The sequence below is a fragment of the Manacus vitellinus genome, unplaced genomic scaffold (assembly GCF_001715985.3).
Source record: "Manacus vitellinus isolate BGI_N305 unplaced genomic scaffold, ASM171598v3 scaffold_38_pilon, whole genome shotgun sequence".
In the NCBI taxonomy this organism is placed as follows: domain Eukaryota; kingdom Metazoa; phylum Chordata; class Aves; order Passeriformes; family Pipridae; genus Manacus; species Manacus vitellinus.
Window position 1 is genome coordinate 3,353,447 of NW_021940526.1, and position 20,910 is coordinate 3,374,356.

The following is a 20,910-nucleotide window of genomic DNA, read 5'->3' on the forward strand; positions in this document are numbered from 1 at the left end:
GTAGCAGTAGATCAGAAATACACTAAATGAGGTTTAAAGAGTCCCATTAACCTAAGTTCTTAATGACAACCCACTGACAAAATCTACTTTTAGCATTCTGAAACTTTGCCCCCACCTGGAAGCAGAGCTGTGGAAAAGAACCTCTGAAAAGCTGGGAACTTGGGCAAGTATCCCCCATGCACAGCCAATATTCCAGGGGTTTTACTAGAAACCTCTGTGCAATCACAAGCTGCTGCTGCTTGACTCCAAGCCAAGCCTTCCTGCTGTTACATTAGTTTTAGATCCTCTGTGGAAGTGACACAAACAGGGCTTCTGTGACATTCCCTCACCTTGCAGTTGACGCTCCTTTGCTCAGCCCCACAACACAGATCAAAGCAAAACTTCCATGACTGGCCCCAAAACGAGCATTTTTTTTTTTCTCACCATTGGCAAGATCCCCTCACCAGCCAACCCAGGTGCTGTTTTCCTCCTGCCCACACACAGATCAGTGACAAAAAGCAAACTCATTCACATAGGTGGTGCATTTCTCACCACCCTAAAGAGCAGGGATTTTCTCATACCCTTCACTTAATGCCACTGCTGTCAAACCTGTAACACACTGTAACAAAAACAGCCTTTATGTAACCCAATAAATAAAAGTCACCAAGGCAATAGCTGTGCATAAATTTTAGCTCAAAACATTTTGTTAGAAGAACACGAATGTCCTCTGTAAAGCGGGGAGCATTTTAAAATAATGTCCTAGACATTGTTAATACTTTATTGCTATTCATCATTGAACCATTAATCATGGTTGCACTCATTTGGTATTAATGTGCACGTCACAAAGTACTTCTGCTGCATTTCAATTATAACTCAGCCTTTAAAATGCTGCCAGCACTACATGGGAAGCTTTGAAAACCAAATGTGAATAGTCTGTTCGGAGATAACTACAAGTGCATTCTGGCACGGAGAGACAACCTTTCCCATTCCCAACTCCTGCCCTCAGGGGGCCCAGGAGCCTGTGGGGCTGTGCCATGTGTGCTTCCTGGGAAGCCACAGCAGTTTTCCTCCCTCAGGATGAGGGGAGAAGAATCATTCCTTTGGGATGTTCCACCACAGCTCAGCAGCAGCAAGGCCACACTCCAAAGCCCCAAAGGAGATTCTTTTTTTCCCCCTATCACTCCTGTGATTCCCTGAGGCACTGTCTTGCTTCTGGAGCTGAGTGCTTTGGTTTTTTCTCTGATGTGTAGTGTCTGTCCAAACAAAAACACCAGAGAGAACGTATATCTACAGCCTCCTGTCTTTAGAGACTGCAAAGGAGTGTGCAATGCACCGGGGCAAAGCTGAAGGGAGCTGACATCCTGATCCCTCTGATGGCAGCTTAAAAAGAACCAAATCCTCCTTCTGGCCTCAAGAGGAAAAGAGGGAAATCAGCAGCACAAAATACAACAGAGACCTCAACAAATATCAGCTCCTTGCCACCAGGGAAGCCAAGAACTTGTAAGCATACCTAGATGAGCCAGGAATTTTGTTCCCTGGCAGCATTTTCCATACAGACTCCAACAACAAGAACTCAACAATCCCAACACTTCCCATCAGAAACCGTGTTACATGAAGAAAAGGCAAAACACTTCTTAGCTAAGGAAATTTTTTTTCTTTTTTAAGTTCTTGCATATCATTCCCTTTTTTTTTTTTTTACCCAGGTCACCAGTGTAACATGGAAGCACACAGTAAGAATTCCTACCTTGGGAGCTCTGGCATGTTTCCCACATCTGGCATCTTTGACGAGGCTGATATCCAGCAGCTCGGTCTCCTGGAAGGAAAAATTGCAATAGAAATAATTATGACATCATTCCAAGAGCCTCGCTGTGTTATCAGTGTCCCACTTCCCACACCTGGCAGGGGTTTTGACTGTCTGCAATGATTCTTGTCCAGACTGGGATCAGCTTCAAGGAGAGCTCTGGTGCACTTAAGTGATTCCAACAGCAACACTATGCAGGTCCCTTTTCATATATAGATTATAGAGAAGCCAAGCTGATTTCCTGCCTCACTAAATAGCAGCTGCTGTGCTTTTGTTTCAATCTTTTTAATACAATTTTAGCATTTTAATGTTAGTCACAGTGTGAAAAAGGCACCATTAGAAACAGAGAACCCTGCCTCTGCAACGGAAAACCTCCTTCATTATTGCCAGAACATTTTGAAAAGTGCATATGAAACCCAAGAAGTGCTATATCTACAAAGATAACAGGTTCCAACTATTTCAGTGACTGCTGCTCGGTAAAAAACATGTACTTTTGACAAGCATTTCATAGTTCATGAGTTATGGGTTATGCCACTGGAATAAAACTGGCACATAATGACAGCTCCTCTTAGGAAACTCCTGCCCTCCCCTACACACGTGTAACATGAAGAACCTCCCTTCCCTGATTTCAGCATTTGCAATGAGGAAGGATGCTGGAGATGGGAGCAAGTGCTATTCCTGGTTGCTGGATCCCTTGGAAGCACTCACATTCCCATGGCACCACTCGTGCTTTGCCGGGAGCAACACCAACTGTCCTGCAAGGGCAGCGAGAGATCTGACCTGATTTAGCACTACTTGACTGTCTTAAAGCACATCTTAAAACTCTCTGCCTCACTTACACCAGCATTTGGACTAATAACCCGTGTTAGAGTGGCTCAATGACAGACTAAATATAGCCTGAAATAAGTAATTGCAAATACTGTGTGGGGAATTTGAAATCTCAGTGCTGGACAAAGCCACTGCTCCTTCTCTTTTAAATTAAAAGGAGAAAAAAAAAATAATTCATGGGCATGTTATTTTGCCATGAATTACTTTGGATCCTTATTCCCCCCCCCCCCATTTGAAGAGAGAGACCTCTGCACAGCTCTTGCAGACCTTTGTTGTCAGTCAAGATGCAAGCTCTACCAACAGATTTTCACATGACTGTACATTCATCACATTCTCCTCTGTTCCCCACAGAAATCCCAACTCCCTACTATTCTAGTATTTCCTCAACTCCTCGAGCACCTTTTTCCCCTCTTCAAGCAGCCTGTTGAGGGGAAACTTGCACTTTTGAGATTGTTACTTTTTGTTCTCCCTTGCCCAGAAGAGGACAAGGGTAATGAAACTTGATGAGATTAGAAAGAAGTATCAGCAGGGTCGTAAAAGGTGATAATTTGTAAACCTCTTTAGGATAAACAACCCAAACTCCACCACTACACATGGCACATGGACACAGGGCAGTCTCCTGGAGCCTCTCACATGGACAGCTGATCACTGTACCAAAAACTTGCCTACAGCTGTCCCTGTTCCAGCTCAGGAGCACCTCACGGTTTGGGAACCCAATGTTCAAGCCTTGTTGGAAGCTGATCTCGCTTCCAGATCTCAGCTACGTTATTCTCATCCTGCCCCACCACTGGCACCAAGAGTTTAGTGCACCAAAGTCTGCTGGTCTCTCACCACTCAGTTAAACAACTGCACAAGAAACACCTAAAAATTGCCGAGGACAGTGGGCCCTGAGTGTCCATCTCCCAGTGTGAGTGGTGCCCAGGCCTGGAGGTGGCCACCACCTCCTCAGAGGGAAACAACTGCACTGGTGAGAAAGCAATGCCGATTTTTTTACCAGCCACAGATCTTTCCCTGGGTTTTACAACAACATTCCCACGTTCTCATCGTTCCTGTCGTGGCAGAATCGATGTCTTGAGTCCCAGCCACGCTTGAGTAGCGCAGGGATGTCTCCATGTGTTCTAATTCAGAAATGTGGCCAGTGCCACACCTGCATCTCCAACAGCCTCACGTGCAGGTAAGGCAGCAGGTGCTGCAAGTAAAGCAATGACACACTGCAGGGCTTATCTTTGAGTCAATCCATGTGGCCATTTAGATCCCAGCAGGAATGAAAGCCATGGAATATGGCAGAGCTAAATGTGGGTCTGTCTCACTCAGAGCAAGAACTAAGGCAGGAAGCAGGGCTTACATTTACCACAACAAACAACACCCACACTCTGAGGTGGTCTCTAGCCCACTGTGAAATGTTCTACAGAAGCTGCAGGCACATGCAGACCATGTCATAAAAATCAGCTTTCGATGACTGCAAGGACTAAAGAGCCCTAAAAATAAAGGCTTTAACAGCAAACACATGAGGGAAATTAAATATGCTGAAGGAAAACAGATCTTACACAAAGATGCTGAGCCACACACAGTGAGTGTCACAAGGTTTTTTTGGTTTGTTTGTTAGCTTGGTTTGGGGCTTTTTTTAGGGGGAGGGGAGGGTTGGTTTTGTTGTTGTTGGATTGTTCTGGTATTTTACCTTTTTCTTTAAAAAAAAAGAAAAGCAAACTGAATTAATAACTTATTTACTTAAAAAAGTACAACTAGACCTCCCATAACACAAACATAAAAAAACCCTTTTAAATGGAATAACACACATTAAGAAGAGACACAAGAAAGGAAAAAGCAGTGACCAGCATTCCCAGGGACAGTCAAGGAATCAGAACAACACTGCTCATCTCTGCATCCTCCTGGATGGAGAAGGATCAGGGATAAAGTTGTTTTGGAGTTTTGTCTACTACGTTCAAGCTGCTTTCATGCCACCAAGTCATGTGCAGAAAAGGTGACAGCAGGAGGAGCCAAGATCTGGCAAGGACGGTCTCAGAAGAACAGGGGAAGGGTGGAGTTTGGTGGGGCTGCTTGGACAAGACCAAGCAGATCTTGCCAGGGCTGTGGGAAGGGCCCTGAACATCCCCCTTGTGGCCCTCCTGCCCTGCTACCCCTCTGACACAGAAAGCAGGGTTTATAATCCTATCCCTAGGATCCTTTAAATCCCTATTTGACAAGGCCATTTAATTTGGGGGTAATGACAGAAGTCCAACATCTCAGCCACCATCAGGAATCAGCAAGGAACGGTCCAGCTTCCACATTTGATCCATATGTTCAGGTCTCCAGAAGCAGGAGCCTGACAGGTGCTGCAGCCCCTGCTCTACAATAAAGAGGACAAGAGCAGGATCTGCATTCACAGAAGTGCCTCTGCAGGCAGCATTTGGTGGGGCTTGCATAAATCAGAATTCCTAATGTGCCATTTCTTAGGAGCTCTTTGGTTTGAAAAAACCTCCTGGAATTCCCTCACCCCGGGCATTTGCTTTCATCTTTCAAACAACCAATTAAGAGGACAGAGATCACCATTTCCTATTTCCCTACTGCAAACCACGGGCAGATTCCTGTAAAGGAAAAACACACTTGGGTAGTGGCCAGAAAAATGCCCCTTTTCCTGTGCAGCAAAATAGCCCAAGCCCTCCTCCCTCAGAGTCAACTGGAGTTTTGCTAATGACTTCCTCCAGGCAGGCCTGGAGACTGCACTCTGTGCAGGAGGCACAGAAGCCATAGCAACTGGGGGAAACAAAAATAAAAAAATAAATTAAAACCACCAAACCTTCTGCAAGTCCAACTTTGCCCCGTTTAGAGACCTCCAGTCACTGCTGTTGGGACTTATTTATCTTGCAATAGAGTTAACATCTCTAAATGCAAGTGGTGGATCCCTCCAGTCATTTATAATACAAAAAGTCCAAGAGAAGTGAATTATTAATCCCACCATGTTTGTTTTCAATTAGCAGCTGGGACAGAGATGCATTCATAGAGGGTGCATTGTGCAATCTCACTTTTATGGGTGAGCACACACTCACAAAGGCAAGAGATTGTGCAACCCTCAGTGACTTCTTGAGCGCTTATAATTAGGCCCATCTGAATTTAATATAGTAACACCAATTTATACCAGCTGAGGATCTGGCTCACTTCTATTTTAAACTGCCCAAAATGATGCCAAGTGAGTCAGAGTGTCTTGGGAACTTGCTTGTGACATAACCCCAGCTACAGAGCAGAGTTCCTCATCGATCCCGAGGAGCGGGCTGGGAGCAGGATCGACCGTCCTACAGAATTCCACAGAACTATGTCAAGGAGACCAGGAAAAGTGGGTGTGCATCGCAACACCTGCACGGGTTAGCTGGCCCAGAGAGCCAATGACTTTATATACATCCCTGAGAAAAACAATTCCACTCTGCTCTGAGTGCTCACTGAGGCTGGGAAATCACACATTGCTCTGTTCAACCTCCGTTTCCACGGCCCTTCGGGCTGGAAAGTCTTTTTTTTTCCCCAGTGTGTGAAATGTTGCCACGTGCTGCCAGCCACTGTGGAGCACAGCTCCCAGCCCCTGCCAGTTAAGGTCATGCTCTAACTGATGTACAACTAATTAAACTCTGTAAACTCATTTTCCACTCAGCTGTGAGACCTGTGGCTCCTCGTTTCCAACCTGAAGAAGAACCTGTGTGTCTGAAAGCTTACCTAACTCTTCTAAATATACCAGTCAGTCTACTAGAAAGACACAAGACTGCCTTCAAAGGTTGCCTGATACAGTGCTGAGCAAAATAAACTTGGGAAAACCAAGCCAGTTCAGTAAACAAGCACCATTTAATGCTACTGGATGGCAATATCTGGGCAAAGTTTTCAAAGGGAAAAAGCCACTTTGCTGAAACAAACTTCAAACAGAGTCAAACAATGGCTTCTACTGGGAATAGTTAATCATAATGAAATGGTTCTTTAATACAGAAATACTCCATTTTATCCTTTTCTGAACATGAAAGCACTGCATATCTCTGGAAGAAAAAAAACATATGCACTTCTGTGTTACTCTTATTTTTATTTTGCATTTTAAAGAGGTTATTTAAAATAAAGCCATGTGACTAATATGCTTACAACGTGTTACAAAGAAAATACTAAGATCAACACTTGAATCTGATGGGGAACAGTTACAGAATCACAGAATCAATTAGGGTGGAAAAGACCTCTGAGACTGAGTCCAACCTGTGATCAAACACCACCACGTGAACGAGTTCAAGGCACTCAGTGCCACATCCAGTCTTTCCTTAAACACCTCCAGAGGCAGTGACTCCACCACCTCCATGGGCAGCCCCTTCCAATACCTAATCACCCCTTCTGTGAAGAATTACGAAGAAATTACAAGTTATGCTTAAGAAGTATCTGGTGCTGTAGGTTCAGAGCAAATCCGTATGCAAACTCCGCAATTTGCAGCCATTCATGGAATACACCTCATGCAGGTTTTGGAGATTTTGGCAGTGTACTGATCCATCAGCCACACCTGGATTAACTCCAGGATGAAGTTCCCTGCAGTGAGAGTGAACACTCAGTGCCAGTTCAGAAAGGGTGCCTGCACAGCTGGGGGGTGTCGTGTGTCATCCCCCTGCTAAAAACATACCTATTTTTCCCCATTACCATTAAGAATAAATTGAATGAAACACAGCAATTTGTCTCCTCTTCCCAAGGGAAAGCTGTGGAGGACTGGTGAGATGGATTTAGCAGAAACCTGCATCAAGAGCTACAAGTAGAAACAGCAAGGCTGTCAATGATTTTAACTGGAGCTATGCTGTGCTGCTGTGCTCCCCCAGAAGTCCCCTTATGCAATTCACTTGCTGTATCCCACTGGAAAGAGACAGTCCCTGAGGAAAGTGTCTCCATGCTTCCTCCTGGCAGCACACAATTCAATTATCAGGCCTCAAAATCACAGGCTCCATCAATAAACCAGCAGCAGAGCCATGCACACATCCTTAAGTCAATGGTAAAACTCTCCTCAACAACAGCAAAGTCTTTTTCTACACATGGTTCTTCACGAGTTCAAACCAATTTGTTACCTTCCCACTCACTCTTTTCAAGAGCCCATTAAAAATTACATCGTTAATGCTAAAAACTCACCGAGCTCCCCAAAGCCACCAGACCTCTTGTGGCTCCTTGCAGGTGCTGCTCTACTCACAGATGGATAAACAGCAACAAGGCACTCGAATAATGGAACAAATGCTCAGGTTAAACTCTTATTTCTGGAGTAGCCATTGACTTCTTTAAAGGGTCAATTAAACACACAGAATTTTAACTTGGTAAAGTGGCTTCTGAATTCTCTGCCTTCTAAACATCTATTAAAAACCCAAAGCCCCCCCCCAAAAAAAATCCACCACCGTGGCACACGAAATGAAAAACTGGGTGAGAGGCACAGCTGGTTACTGAGGGATGAGAGACAGAGAAGACTCTGCTGCCTCCACTACTTCACTCAAAAATCACTTACTTATCCAGTTCTTCCTTTCTGGCCTATTGTAATACCCAGGCTCAGCCAGGAGTTTTACTTTTAAAAAAACAAACATAGGGTTCTGTTATACCTTGAGAGAGCATGAAGAGAATAATAAGCCATACACTTCTTCCCAAGAGATAAATAGGGGAACTCCAAAAGTTCCGAAGGGCACCACACAATCCAGACAAGGCATTCCACCACAGAACCCACCCAGCACATACTGATCCACAACAACCAGCCAAATCCAATCCCTCCGGCTTTACCCTACCCAGAACATCAAGAAAAGAGCAGTGCTACAGCCCCCCATGGAGCTGGGGGAGGCATTCCTGCCACTTCTTCTGTTACCTGTGGTGACAAAGACACCCCCCCGAGGCAGGGAGTGACGGAGAGGGGAGGAAAAACAAACAAACTCCTCTTACACAGCACAGCAGCTCGGAAAACAAAAAGGGATGGTTTTAAACACTGAGTTGACCACACAGCTCCCTAGGTCTGGACTAGCATTTCTAACAAACAGGCAAAGCTAAGGGGTTTGATATCACAGGGAATGGTAATTCTTTAGAAAAAAAAAAAATCACTTGAGCAGAATGAGAACAGAACGACTTCTTACTACCCAAAATGAGTTATCTGCAAATTTGAACCTGAGCTAGGCTTATCAGGTGGTCACTAACTGTTTTTAATTCAGAAAGAGTTGGAGGACCTCAGCGAGGCAACAACCAGCGCTTATGATTTGACTCAGCTGCTCTGGGAACAAGCTCTGAACACCTGGCAAGGTTTCTTGGCACTTCAAGAAGAACCTGCAAGCAAATTTACCTGACATTCCTACTGAAAGCCCTTACAGGAAGCGCTCCTATGGAAGAGTAAGCCCCAAACTGAAAAGTTTTGGCTATCTTGACAACACACAATCCCTCCATATATCCCTGGAGTCATAAAAACAGTAACATTTTATAGTACAGAGAAAATAGTCTGCAGTTTATATAAAGCATAAAACACTGGGCTACTAGGAAAAAAAATGAGAGGAAATTTTCATACTAAGTACCCTTTTAATAATGAAAGCGAAACAATTCTTCTGCAATTATGCATATAGTTCTTTGCTGCTTCATTAAGGAAAATTTCATTTCCTTGGATTTACAGATGCTGTGGCAAAGCAGTTTAGAAACCGGTACAAAGATTTAACAATGCAAATCTTAGTGCAAAGAAATAGTCAGGAAGCAGGAGAAGGACACACCAGAGTCAGTGCGTGATCAGGAATCATCTCAGGTGTTAGAAGTAATGCTGGAAAAAAGGAAAATTTCCATAGCAGTAAGACTTCAATCTGCCCCCTCTTTAGCCATGTCTGACGCTACAGTACCAGTGCAAAGCCAGAAGTGTTTAAAAGGGTATAAGCTCAGCTTGGTATGTAGAAATAATTTCTTCACCTGTTAGTCGAAGTGTCAGTACATACTGCAAAAAACCAAGCCACAATCCCTAATTTTACAGCCTAAATACACAAGAGAATCAGTGGATGAAATGAGCAATGGGTTTGTGAGATAATTCCCTAACAGGACAGAGGGAAACAGTAGCAGAGTTGGAGAAGTAACTCCATATCCTAGTCCCACATCCATTACCCAGCTGCCACCTTTGCATCTGGCTCTACCTACCAGTGGCTCTGCCTTTCCAGCAAAGGCTGCAACACAAACACACTCAAAACTAGAAGTTTCTCATCCAAACAACTTGGTTTCCTTGCAGCTGGCAGTGGGAGTTGTATGGACACGAGCACCTGGTTGGAACTGGTTTGGTTCAGCTAAAATTGCTCTCGCTCTGCTGCTCGTCCCACTCGCACAACTGGGTAACAACAGGAGGAAAAGGAGGGGTGAGGAGGTGCAGCCACGTTCAGAAAGGAAAAGAGCTGGGGGAGGACCTGCTTCAGAAGAAAATACAAAAGTGTATTGTAGGCAGTCTTCATAATGGTACTTGACTGATTTTTATTCACACAACTGAGAATAACCTGGCAATTTGCAGCTTTGGAGTCACAAGGAAAAGTACAGTGAACTGAAGGTATAAGAAGCAGATTAAAAAAAAAAAAAACAAAAAACTTATATTAAGAAACTTCTCCTTTCAAATCAAAACTCATAGTTGTGTGTGATTATGATAATTAAATGCCTGCCCCAAAAGGGCCATATCGTATTTTGGGGGTGATGTTCTTGTGCCATTATTTCACACTGACAAGGAATTGCAGAATACAGAGACCATTATTACATTGGGTTTTTTTCTTCTGAAGCAAGTGAAGTGTATTATTTTGAGCAGAGTGCCCTGAACAGTGAACAGCTGGAGCAGAGACTTTCATCTCAGCGGGAAGAGCCCCAGCTCCTACTCACTGCCCTGCACTGCTCCACCACCACACCTGAGGCTGCAGCTCCTGCTCAGGCACAGCTCCTGCCCATCAACAGAAGGGTTTTCCAACACTCAGCAAGACCAAGTCCTCTGAACCTTTTTAAAAGTCCTTTTCTATTCACACAGCATAAACTGGGTGCATCTAAAAGAATATCAACAAATTTATGGCCCTGTGTTTACTGTCTTAGAGACGACTTCTGTTTTTGGTAGAACTCCACTGTTCTGGAATGGTTTTCTTTCTGACTGGTTGGGTTTTGGGGAGGGCTTTGCAGACTGGTTATTTCATTCACGTCAACAGCACAGAACTTTCGGCTTCTTTATATTAAAAACTTTTTGTATCCCTAAATTTATCAAGATTAGGACCTTGAAGTTGCTCTGCCCCCTCCATAACACATAGAGTTTTAACGTTAAGGCACAACATAGCAAAACATGCCCTGCTTACACACCTGTGACTTTCATGGATAAATAAGGATAATCCACTGGAAAGTGTATGGAAGCAGAATGTATATTCCTGCCAGCTCCTCCAGCAGTGGCCCTGGTATGTGTTACTGCACTGGAAAAGGCACACTCCAGGCACAATTCCAGCTGGAGACTTCAGATATAACATGATGTTTGAGCACTAACAACAAGGGCTGAAAACTCACCAAACCTGGGGACTGGAGAAAACCTAAAACATCTGCAGTTTAGAAACTGGAAAGGAAGAGAAACAGCCCCAGCAGCTGTAGGCAAAGCTACAGCAGTCTGGTTGGCAAAGCTTTAGATCAGATGATGAAAAGAACATAATAATGTGAAGGTAAAACAACGAAAAAATAAGTGCCTGCCCGAGTTTGCCAGCCACATCATCTCGAACTAAGCTGAGGAGTGTTTTTCCTTGGCACAGGAAGCTTTGAAGATCATCTCTGCCTGAATTTTGACTAATTACACGAGCCAGAATTGACACATCATCCCAAATTCTGCTCACCAGTACTCAGAGGTGAATTTAACTCGAAGGAGCTGGAGAGAAGATTTCAGAAGCTATTACAGAACTGGCTCTTTTTAGAGAAGACTAAGAGAGCTTGGCTTCCACCACACAGCTAAAGGAAGGCTAAGAGGGGGATGATTATTGTCTATAAATACATGTATTGTATAATCAGCTGCGAGGAAGAGGAGCTATTCAATCTAGAAAGAAATAAGAACTGAGCCATACAGATCCTAATATGTGCGGGCGGAATTAGGAACTTTTTCTTCAGACACTGAAAGCAAAAATCACTTAAAATGGAGTTTGATGTGTTTCTGAATATTACAACAACACACGTAATAAACAATATCCATAAATGTTGCACACAGAAAAATCTTTTCCTATAGTAGTGATCTAAAGGAACGGTGTTTATTTACAGCTAAATCTTTAAGTTCTCAGCGTTCCAACCACCAGGCAGCTTTATCCATGAAGTTACCACTGGATAGGTCATTAATGAGAATAAATGAGAATAATTCATTAAATAATGAGAGAATAATTCATTAAATACTAATTCATAAATGGCCTATTTGGTAGGTTTTGAAAGTCTTCTCACTCCATCCTCCTGCAGCCCCTTTTACTTCACCTGCTGCTGCCACACTTTAATTTCCCTTATTGCCTGCATTTGCTGCTTACCTTCTAAATGTAAGTGACTTTAGAACACAGTTATTTGTTCGGGACGTATTAAGGAATTAATTAGAGGGGAGTAGGAATTTCTTGCTAATTTATTCTTTACAAGCTGTAATCATTATTATTTTTGCACTCTCCCAGGGTTTATGGATAAGTGCATTTTAAGAATCAAAGCAACAAAAAAAAAAAAGAATCAGTGGGTGAATCTCTACAGATTTAATTTATGTTCATCTACTAATAACCTGAATGCATAATATTCTTCATCATTATTTTATAAATCTCTAGGTAGATCCTAGAGAAATTATTTTCATGACGGTATTTGCATGCACACGCCTCAAATTCTTTTAGTCTTGGCAGCTGTGCTTGAAATTGGAATTTACACTGAATGAGGAAATACGGGTCATCCTGCAAACACAACAGACAGAAGTCAATGGCAACTTGTTGGGAGACCTTGAGTCCTCGCCAAGCCACGTTTCCCAAAATATTTTGCCCTCCACCACGCTCAAGCCTCAATTAGCAGCTCCTCTCTCTGGCAGGGCCAGCTGCTCTGAGCACGGAAGGCACACACACAGCACACAACCGAGCTGTCCTTCGGTTGCAACCAAAAAACTCGGTGGCATTTAAAAAGATGGAAGATTGGATCTTATTTCCAATCCAAGTGAAGAACACACTTCCGTTATTAAGAGCTCACTTCACCCTACCCCTGAAGCGTGCTGACAGCTGGCTGTGTGCAGCACTGCCCTCAGCACACCCCCAGCTTTCCATGTGCTTCATGGACACTTTGGGGCTGTTCTGGAGGGGGGGGGTTTGGCTAACTCTGTCTTGTCTCCACTTGGTGACAGCACAGACACAAAAGGATGTTTTTCTCTCCTGTCAGGGCACTCTTTGCTGTTTCCTGTTTATATTTCCTTCCAGTCTGTGGAATGAAAAGCCAAGTAGCAAACCCAAGGTTAGCCCTGCTGTCTAATGATGTTTCCTTATTTAGCAGCTCGTTTGACTGCATTCTGATGGTTTCTCCCCCAGAAATGTTCTCAGTTCCGTTCTCTGGAGCATAATTATCCTAAGTACCTTTCCCCCAGCAGCAGCAGCACTTCAATACTTCCTTGAACTTCAAAAGAAAGTTTCTCTTCTTGAAGGTGACTGAAACAAGACTGGAAGAGAGGGCCAGAGGGCTCCATCCTGACAGGGAAATGCAAGAGAAGCTGAGGAACCAAATGCTTTGTGCATTCCCCGAGCCTCTGAGACTCACAATCCCTGCATTTTTGAGACATCTCAAGGACAATTTTCATGGCACAACCAACCTGCAACACCCAGACACACTGGTTTGAATCCATTCTTACTTCATATTATCAGAGCAACTGTGTTGCTTTTCCAGCACTCTCCGTTACACAGCCCGGATGTCAGTTCTGCATTTCTTTTCCAAACTTTAAGCGCCCATCCTGAAATAATCCCGCTGGGTGATGGCCTGGGCTGGGGGGGCTTGGTTGTTATCACCCTTAATGCAGCAGCCAAAGGTGATCTCTCACCAACCTCCTCAAATGAAGCTGCAATTTCTGGAACAAGGCACATTTCACCAGAGGAGATGAATGGCAGTCAAAATGCTTTGGAAAATGTTCCATGCACGCTCTAAAATACCAACTGGTTCTTGCATGTAGGAAGATCTAATGCCTTCCTGCTCAAAGACCTCTGGATTTCAGCAGTCAAACAAGTTGTTCTTTCCATCAGACCTGTGAAATTACAGCCAAATTTGGACAAACTACCAGAAAATCTCCATTTGCACATAATGAACATAAAGAAATCGTGGAGAATATATATTCATATTATTTTCAAAGTGCACAAAGAAAACAAAACGCAGTTTAGCCCAGCATTTCTTAACTTCTAAGTGGTTAAATTTGCAGCCTAATTATTCTCTTAACAAGTGGCTTTTTTCTTTCTAAATAAAATTTCACATGTAATAACATTATTGTTACAAATCCAGTGTATGATTTAGCGTGTCTTTCAAAGCTGCCTCCAGAATAACACCAGAAAGGGCTATTACTGGGGAAAAGCAAAGCAGTTGGAAGAAGAGGAAAAGGGATGCTTTTCCCATAATTATGTGGATTGAGAAACAGCTATTTTTGTCAACATCTTCAAAAGAGCTTTTCAAGTTATGGAAAGTAAACAGAGGAAAATCAGAAAAACAAGGTGTTTCCGGGTTCCCCCCTCCCGAAAAATGGTGGTTTGAAAACCAACAGTGAGAGAAGACAGATCCAGTGAGGAGAACAAGGAGAGTTTGGGTAGAGGCTGGGGGGGTTGTGTAAAATCACCTCCTGTGATTTTAATCCAGGGACACATTAGATCAGATATTTTACTGATGAGATTTTAATTGGAGCTTGTCACCCTCCAAAAATCCCTCCCACATCCCGGGCTGGCTGTAAGTCAGGACAGGGATGGTGACAGCAGATACTCCAAATGAGAACCTGTGTGACAGCTCAGCCTCTGAAAAGACCTGTGGGTGAAGGACAGAGCAAATAAACAGGAACTTGCTAGAAGGTCATATTTGTACGTTTGTGGTCAACTCTTGCAGCCTTATGATGACAATTGGGATATTTTGGGTTACATTTGGGTGATTATTTTTTTCCCCTGTTGCTGTTTGTGAGCCCAAGCTCCTGCATGAGAATGACAGGATTAAACGCAGAATGTGATGTGTGTAGAGGGACACACAAGTGTTCAGGCACGTACCTCCTGGCCTTTCTGTGTATCCAATAAAAAATACTTTCTCCACTTAAACCAGACTGTCAAATCCTCATTATCCTGCTCCAGGTACTGATGAGTAAACTCTGGCAAGTACAGGCCACGTTTCACCACATTCCCCTGTTTTTTACAGCATGTTTTATATGAAACCACCAGAGGAAAATCCAAAAAGCTTCTCACAGAACAGCCAAGAGTGACCACAGTGTTTTACTTCATAACAGGCAAACATAAACCAGGCAGAAACTGTGACACTAATGCTGGGTACGTGAAGCAGTTGCTTCCCAGTGACGCCGTTTTTTGCCTCACTGGACCAGTCCTGGGAGAATTAGTCAACCTGACTAAAGGAGTCCAAGCCTATGGTGTCACAGATGAGCTTTTTCCTGTTGTGTCTGAAGCATTAAATAACATTATTCATTTATTCACACCTATAACTGATGTTGCACAGAAGTTTGTGCAACTCTGCATTTCACTGCGGAGCTTTAGCAGAAAACCAAATATAAACCCAACATTTTGGCCCTGACTCTTCGATGGCATCAGCTGGTAAGCCCTAAACCCCAACCTGAAAAACTTAACATAAACACAGCTCTTACTGTCTCCTGACATTGTCCCCATGTATGCAGAGTTTCAAGAGCTTTGCTATAAATGCAGCAATTCTCTTAAAAACACGCAAATAAAAACCACGGGGTCTTGTGACCCTCTTTCTTCCACATCTTCTACGTGTATGCCTGTTACAAAACTTGCCTCTTCCATAACAAAGAAAATCCCCCACTCAGACCCAGGATGTAAAACTTTATACTTCTTTTTCAGGCTGGATTATAAAACTCCAGGATCTTCCACACCTGATTCAAAACACTAATTGAGTATCAACAGAGCTGGGGTCGGGGTGTATGACAATGTAATGACATCCCAGTTTCCCTTCCTAAAGAAAATACAATTTTCCATTCATAAAAATTTGCAGGAATAGCTATAATTTCTCTGACAATCTGTTTGCACATGGCATTCCAGATCCAAATTTACCTTTTCCTCCACAGAGAGGCCTCTTAAACCCTAATGGTGTGCATTTGTTCCTTAAAATAAGTTTTTATTCAGGCTGGTGGGGGCTCAGTCTCTCTCAGTAGCCCGAGTCTTTCAAAGGGATTGTTTACCACCTCAATTAAAGGAGAACAGAATAACGTGGCCAATTAAAAAGATGAAGGACCTGGGGTTTTATATTAGACTTGAAATTACCCTCAAACTACAACTGCAGCTACCCTTGTGGATAAACAAACCTCAGCCAATTATTGCAGCAGCAAAACAAATTAAGGTACAGTCTCAAACCAGATTAAACATGAGATTAATTTCTTGAACAAGGACGTGCCCAAGATGCCAGAATTCCTCAGCAGTCACAGTCCAGCATATCTCTGTCCTCACAGCCCTGGAGGAGGGATACAGATCCTCAGGCATCGGGAAAGCTCAGATGTTGAAAACCACTGTTTTAGCCCCAGTAGAAATGGTACTTTAATACCCTTTTTGCTATTTGGTATAATTTTTATTATGAGTTTAACGGTAATCTGTGCTCCAGGAAGATCCTATCAATATTTGAGTAGCACTTCCAACCATCACCAAATAAATCAACCCATCCGGACTTTTATTGCCCCGGATACAGTGTCTGCACTGGAGCAGCTCATAAATTATTGCTCACCTCTGATTCTCACCAGATTTTGAATGATCCATTACCAAACAAAAGCCTAGGTAATGTACTGTTACTATTCCATGGACAGCATCTAATGTCCCCCTCCCCAAAACTGGTCATTAAATCAAACTGCGGGTTGGGCACATCGATTCTATTCCCTTCAGAAATACTGGAGACATTTGGGTTTTTCTGCACTTGCCACACAGAGATAGGAATCTGCACATTGTCTTTTCCCCCAGGAAAGACATCAGCAAGGGGGAGATATTTCTGCTGTTGTCTGATTGGTTTCTGAAGGGGTTCCTTGCTCCATCAGAATCCGAGGTAAACCAAACCCCAGACACTATAAAGAAACAGGAAAAACTCGTTTCCCGAATGGATTTAAAAAGGAAACCTTGGAAATAGCCAGAGAATTACCATTTACTTTGGCTACACAACCCCTCCTCAGGTTTCCCTGGAACACAGAAACCCTCCCCAGGCCTGTGTTCACTTTGTGATTTGGCAGCTGCTGCAGAAGGGTTTCCCTCCAGGACCAGGCGCGGCAATTCCTTCCGCGCTATCCCACATAAACCCCCGGCCGTGCACTCTGCTCCACGGTTCATTCCTGCTGGGACTCCCTGCAGCGTCCCGAGCCTGTGGGCAGCTCCAGAGGCCATGGAAAGAAACACATCCCACGCCTTTCACTGCTTATGAGTCCAGGAACCAACTGGGCACTCGGCAATAAAACGCGCCCTCTGGGCCTCGCAGAATTATCACCTCTCCTCTTATATCTGCATGTAGCAGGTCCCTGCTTCTCTTCCAACCTCAAAATCAGATCGCTCCCAGAATGCTAAAGGTTATATAAACAGGAAAGAAACCCCACCAAAACTCGTTTCCGACACCTGATGGTATCGGAATAATAAATGGATTTATTTCTAACAACCGTGGCAGTAACTGCCACTCACCACAGGCCTTCATCCATCTGCATTTACGGCTCCCCGAGCACAAAGATACAGGAAAAAGAAGATCTGATTCGAATTTATTAGGTAATTTCCACCTCAGAATGGAAGCCATTTTAAGGACTGTCTGCTATGCATGCAGGTTAACATATGTCCCTCATAGGATGGAGTCAACATCGCACCCAATGTAAATCTCAAAGTTCAGCATGGCCTGAATTAAATCCTGTAACGACTTCCAAAAGACCACAGTACAATCTGTAATGTCAACACCATCCTGTGGTCCATGGCTGTAATTTGTTAGGTCAATAATTCACCACACTCTATTAAACTTAGTACTGGCTTCCTCAAAAGCGCTAAAATAAATGTTTAAAAGGTTCCCAGTGGCATATTTATAGTTATCTATAATTAGCTCTGCAGCGTCGCACAAGCACATCACGGAAATTATTTATATAAATCAGGTAGCGACCTTAATTTCACACTTACTCTCCAAGGACTGGCACAAACAACTTGCAAAACCCCCTCCAGCTCCTGAGAGCCTTAACCCAGAGCCCAGGATGCACAGTCAGCAACGCTCCTTGTGGTTCGTTCTCCTTTGGCTACACCAAGAGTGCCAGGAGGAGCCAAAGGCCAATTCCCATCTAAAATGACAGGATGGCTTCTCCTCAGTAAGCCTTCTGATTCCACGGTGTCATTCGGCCCCAGCCATCGGGTCTTTGGGATGCAGTTGCCATGGAAAAGGACTGGCTGTGGGACCACACAGGGCTACAGATGTGAGGGAGAAAGTGTCCCCACCCCAGTTACTGCAGAACTCAGAGGTCCATCCCGGAGGGGACCTCTCCTATTCATGGGTAACCTTCTGGGTGACACCCAAGTCCTGTCCAACAACAGTCTGTACAACCAAATCACTGATTTTCAGGGCAAGGATGAACAGCAAGTGTTAGCATGGTTACCTCTATTACCTCACTGTATTATCTAAAAAAAAACAAAAAAAGAAAATAACAATACAAGCAACCTGTACCTCTATGGTATGCAAAGTGCTGGCTGTGAACTGTGGCACTTGAATGCTTCCAAAAGCTCGTGTCTTCCTTTGTGAGAGACATGAGAGGGGAAAAAAAACAAGGAAATAAAAAAAGGCTGGTTGGCAAATGTTGATGTACAGCAGCTCATATTATACTGAGCACTGCTGGATTCCTTTTTTTCATCCATATGCCAGGAACAATTGACCTAAGGCAAGACTTTTTTATTGCAACTTTTGGCAGATCCAGTCAATATCCATTATTTACAATTATGCTTTTGTGTGTGTTTCCGCTGCAGTATCTCTGCCTAATTGTCAAGCCCAGATAGGACTCCATCATATAATTATTCAAAATGCATTTAGTAAGTGATGCAGATGCAAGATACAGGGGAGAAATAGTCCCAGCCAGTATGAAATTACATTCCTAACAGCAGTGCATCTCTCTAAGCAGAAAATATATGGCAAGTTAGCACTAAAATACCTCTACTAAAAACACTCTTTGTTCACGTTTCCTTCAGTAATTCAACACCCTTTCCCCCCCTAATCTATAGGGATTATCTACTGCCTGGAGCTGCACTGCAAAATCCCATTTCTCTTACCATGCAGCTCCACAGATCCTGCTTAGGACAAAACCCACACCATTACTGGAGTCCCCTACATCCATGTTTTAAGCAGGGCTGCTGCAAAAAACATCTGAGACCTCAGAAACCAAGAGAGGGAAGTGCAGGGGAACTTTGCCTTCTCGGTATATTGGCTCTGAGCAGCTCATTGGTGTGTCAGGGACAGGGTGGTGCTGTCACACACCCATGGACAGCACTGCAGGGACAGCTCTGCCTCCAAAGGCAAACTTATTCCTGGTTTCAGAACAAGTCTGGATCAGGAGGAAGCAAAAGACTCCAGGGAAGAGACAGGGGCATAAGTGGTTGGCAGAACATACACTATTTAGTTACTTTCTCCCAGAACATCTCTGGTTTAAAATCCCGAACAAACATCAACGGGAAAAGAAAAAAATAGCATTAATAATTTTAAGGTATTTTTGTTTAAAAAAAATCAAAATTTTTAAATGCTGTCCTTTGATATTAAAAGAACACACATACCCACATGGCAAGCCCTTCTTTCCTTTCCAGGCCAAGAAGACAAAGCCTACACACCTGCTGCCCAAGAGCCACGACCAGGCAGCCAGGAGGCACCTCAGCCACCTGCTACAGCAAAAATGCCCTGGAAAGAAAGAACCTGTGCTCCACAACAGGGTGACAGGGACAGCAGGGCTGGGGACAAGACCTGGTGCAAGCATGGACTGCTGCCTCCAAAAGTTACCGCTGGAAAGTTAAACTCGGCTCGATTCAATTCCACTGAGCACATTATGGGGTTTCTTTCAGCTGATATAAATTTTTGACACGGTATTTCCAGAGGGTGACAGACTTATAATGAGCCAGTAGAGTCTGCCCTGGGACAAAACCATCTAATGCTCACGGGTCCTGAACTTTCCCTCTGTTCAGCTGAGGGCAGACTAGGCAGGTAATGGTTTATTACCCGGCCACATCCCAGCTTCTCTCTCCTGCTCCCAGCACAGCCAAGACTTTTTCTACAGAGAGGTGAAAAGGAGAGGTGGGAGGGAGCCAGAGCAGTTCCAACATCAACCACATGACACGAAATACACTCTGTCTGTACTCGCTTTCAGGGCTCTTTGCAAGTAACCACAGCTTGATGCATCTCCTTCCTTTCACACTCCTTTTTGCAAGCACCTTTCCAGTGAGTGAGAAGAGCAAGCTTTGGGCTGGAATTTGCAAATGCACCTCGTGTGGGAGTTGCTCAACTCCCCCTGGAATAACGGGTGTAAGGAGGAGCAGTGCTAATGGAGGGAGGCAGCCAGGGATAATTCCTCTGGGACGGGAGTTTGACTGAATTCCCTACCCTGCGAGGACTCTTGGAGGACAGAGGAGCTGTGGCAAAGCTGTGCTTTGAACATCTCTTTCTAAGCCAGCAAAATTAGCGTAAATGAACGATGGCAGGCCAAAAAAAGCTTCAGTGATATAATTTTGCTGTGCACTAAATATAGCACAAACGTGAGCGTTCTGTTCTGAAAGGCAGGGATAACTTTTAAACCCTATCTTTGCATGTCCCTTCTACAGGTGAAGGATCAGGTAATACCCAGCTTTTGCAGCCCTTGAGCACAAACACTGCAGGGTGACACACCACAGCACAAATGACCATTGCTGCACGTTGAGGGGCAGCAGAGCTCAGCACCTCACACACTGGTCATGCAGGGAACGCAGGAGGCAAAACTAGAAGAAAAAAATTGCTCCTCAGAAAGCACAGGAATGGACTAGTGCAGTGCCACAGATTGCTCAGCAAACCCCGTGCAAGTTCTGCTTCTCTTGATGTGAAGGAGGGATGGAAGGCAATTTTCTGCTGGGCTGTTCACGTGTCTCTCAGCGATGCCCCGTGTGAGCAGCTCC

At 44.0% G+C, this 20,910-nt stretch overlaps 1 protein-coding gene across 1 annotated transcript in view; it reads right to left on the bottom strand.

Annotated features, from left to right (window-relative positions):
- PLCB1 (phospholipase C beta 1) overlaps positions 1 to 20,910 on the bottom strand; it is a gene marked incomplete at its 5' end in the record, with an annotated part of 333,313 nt that overhangs the window by 239,940 nt on the left and 72,463 nt on the right. The window contains one exon of the mRNA XM_018077472.2: positions 1,724 to 1,792. Coding sequence (XP_017932961.2) covers positions 1,724 to 1,792 — 69 coding nt within the window. The remainder of the gene's footprint in view (positions 1 to 1,723; positions 1,793 to 20,910) is intronic.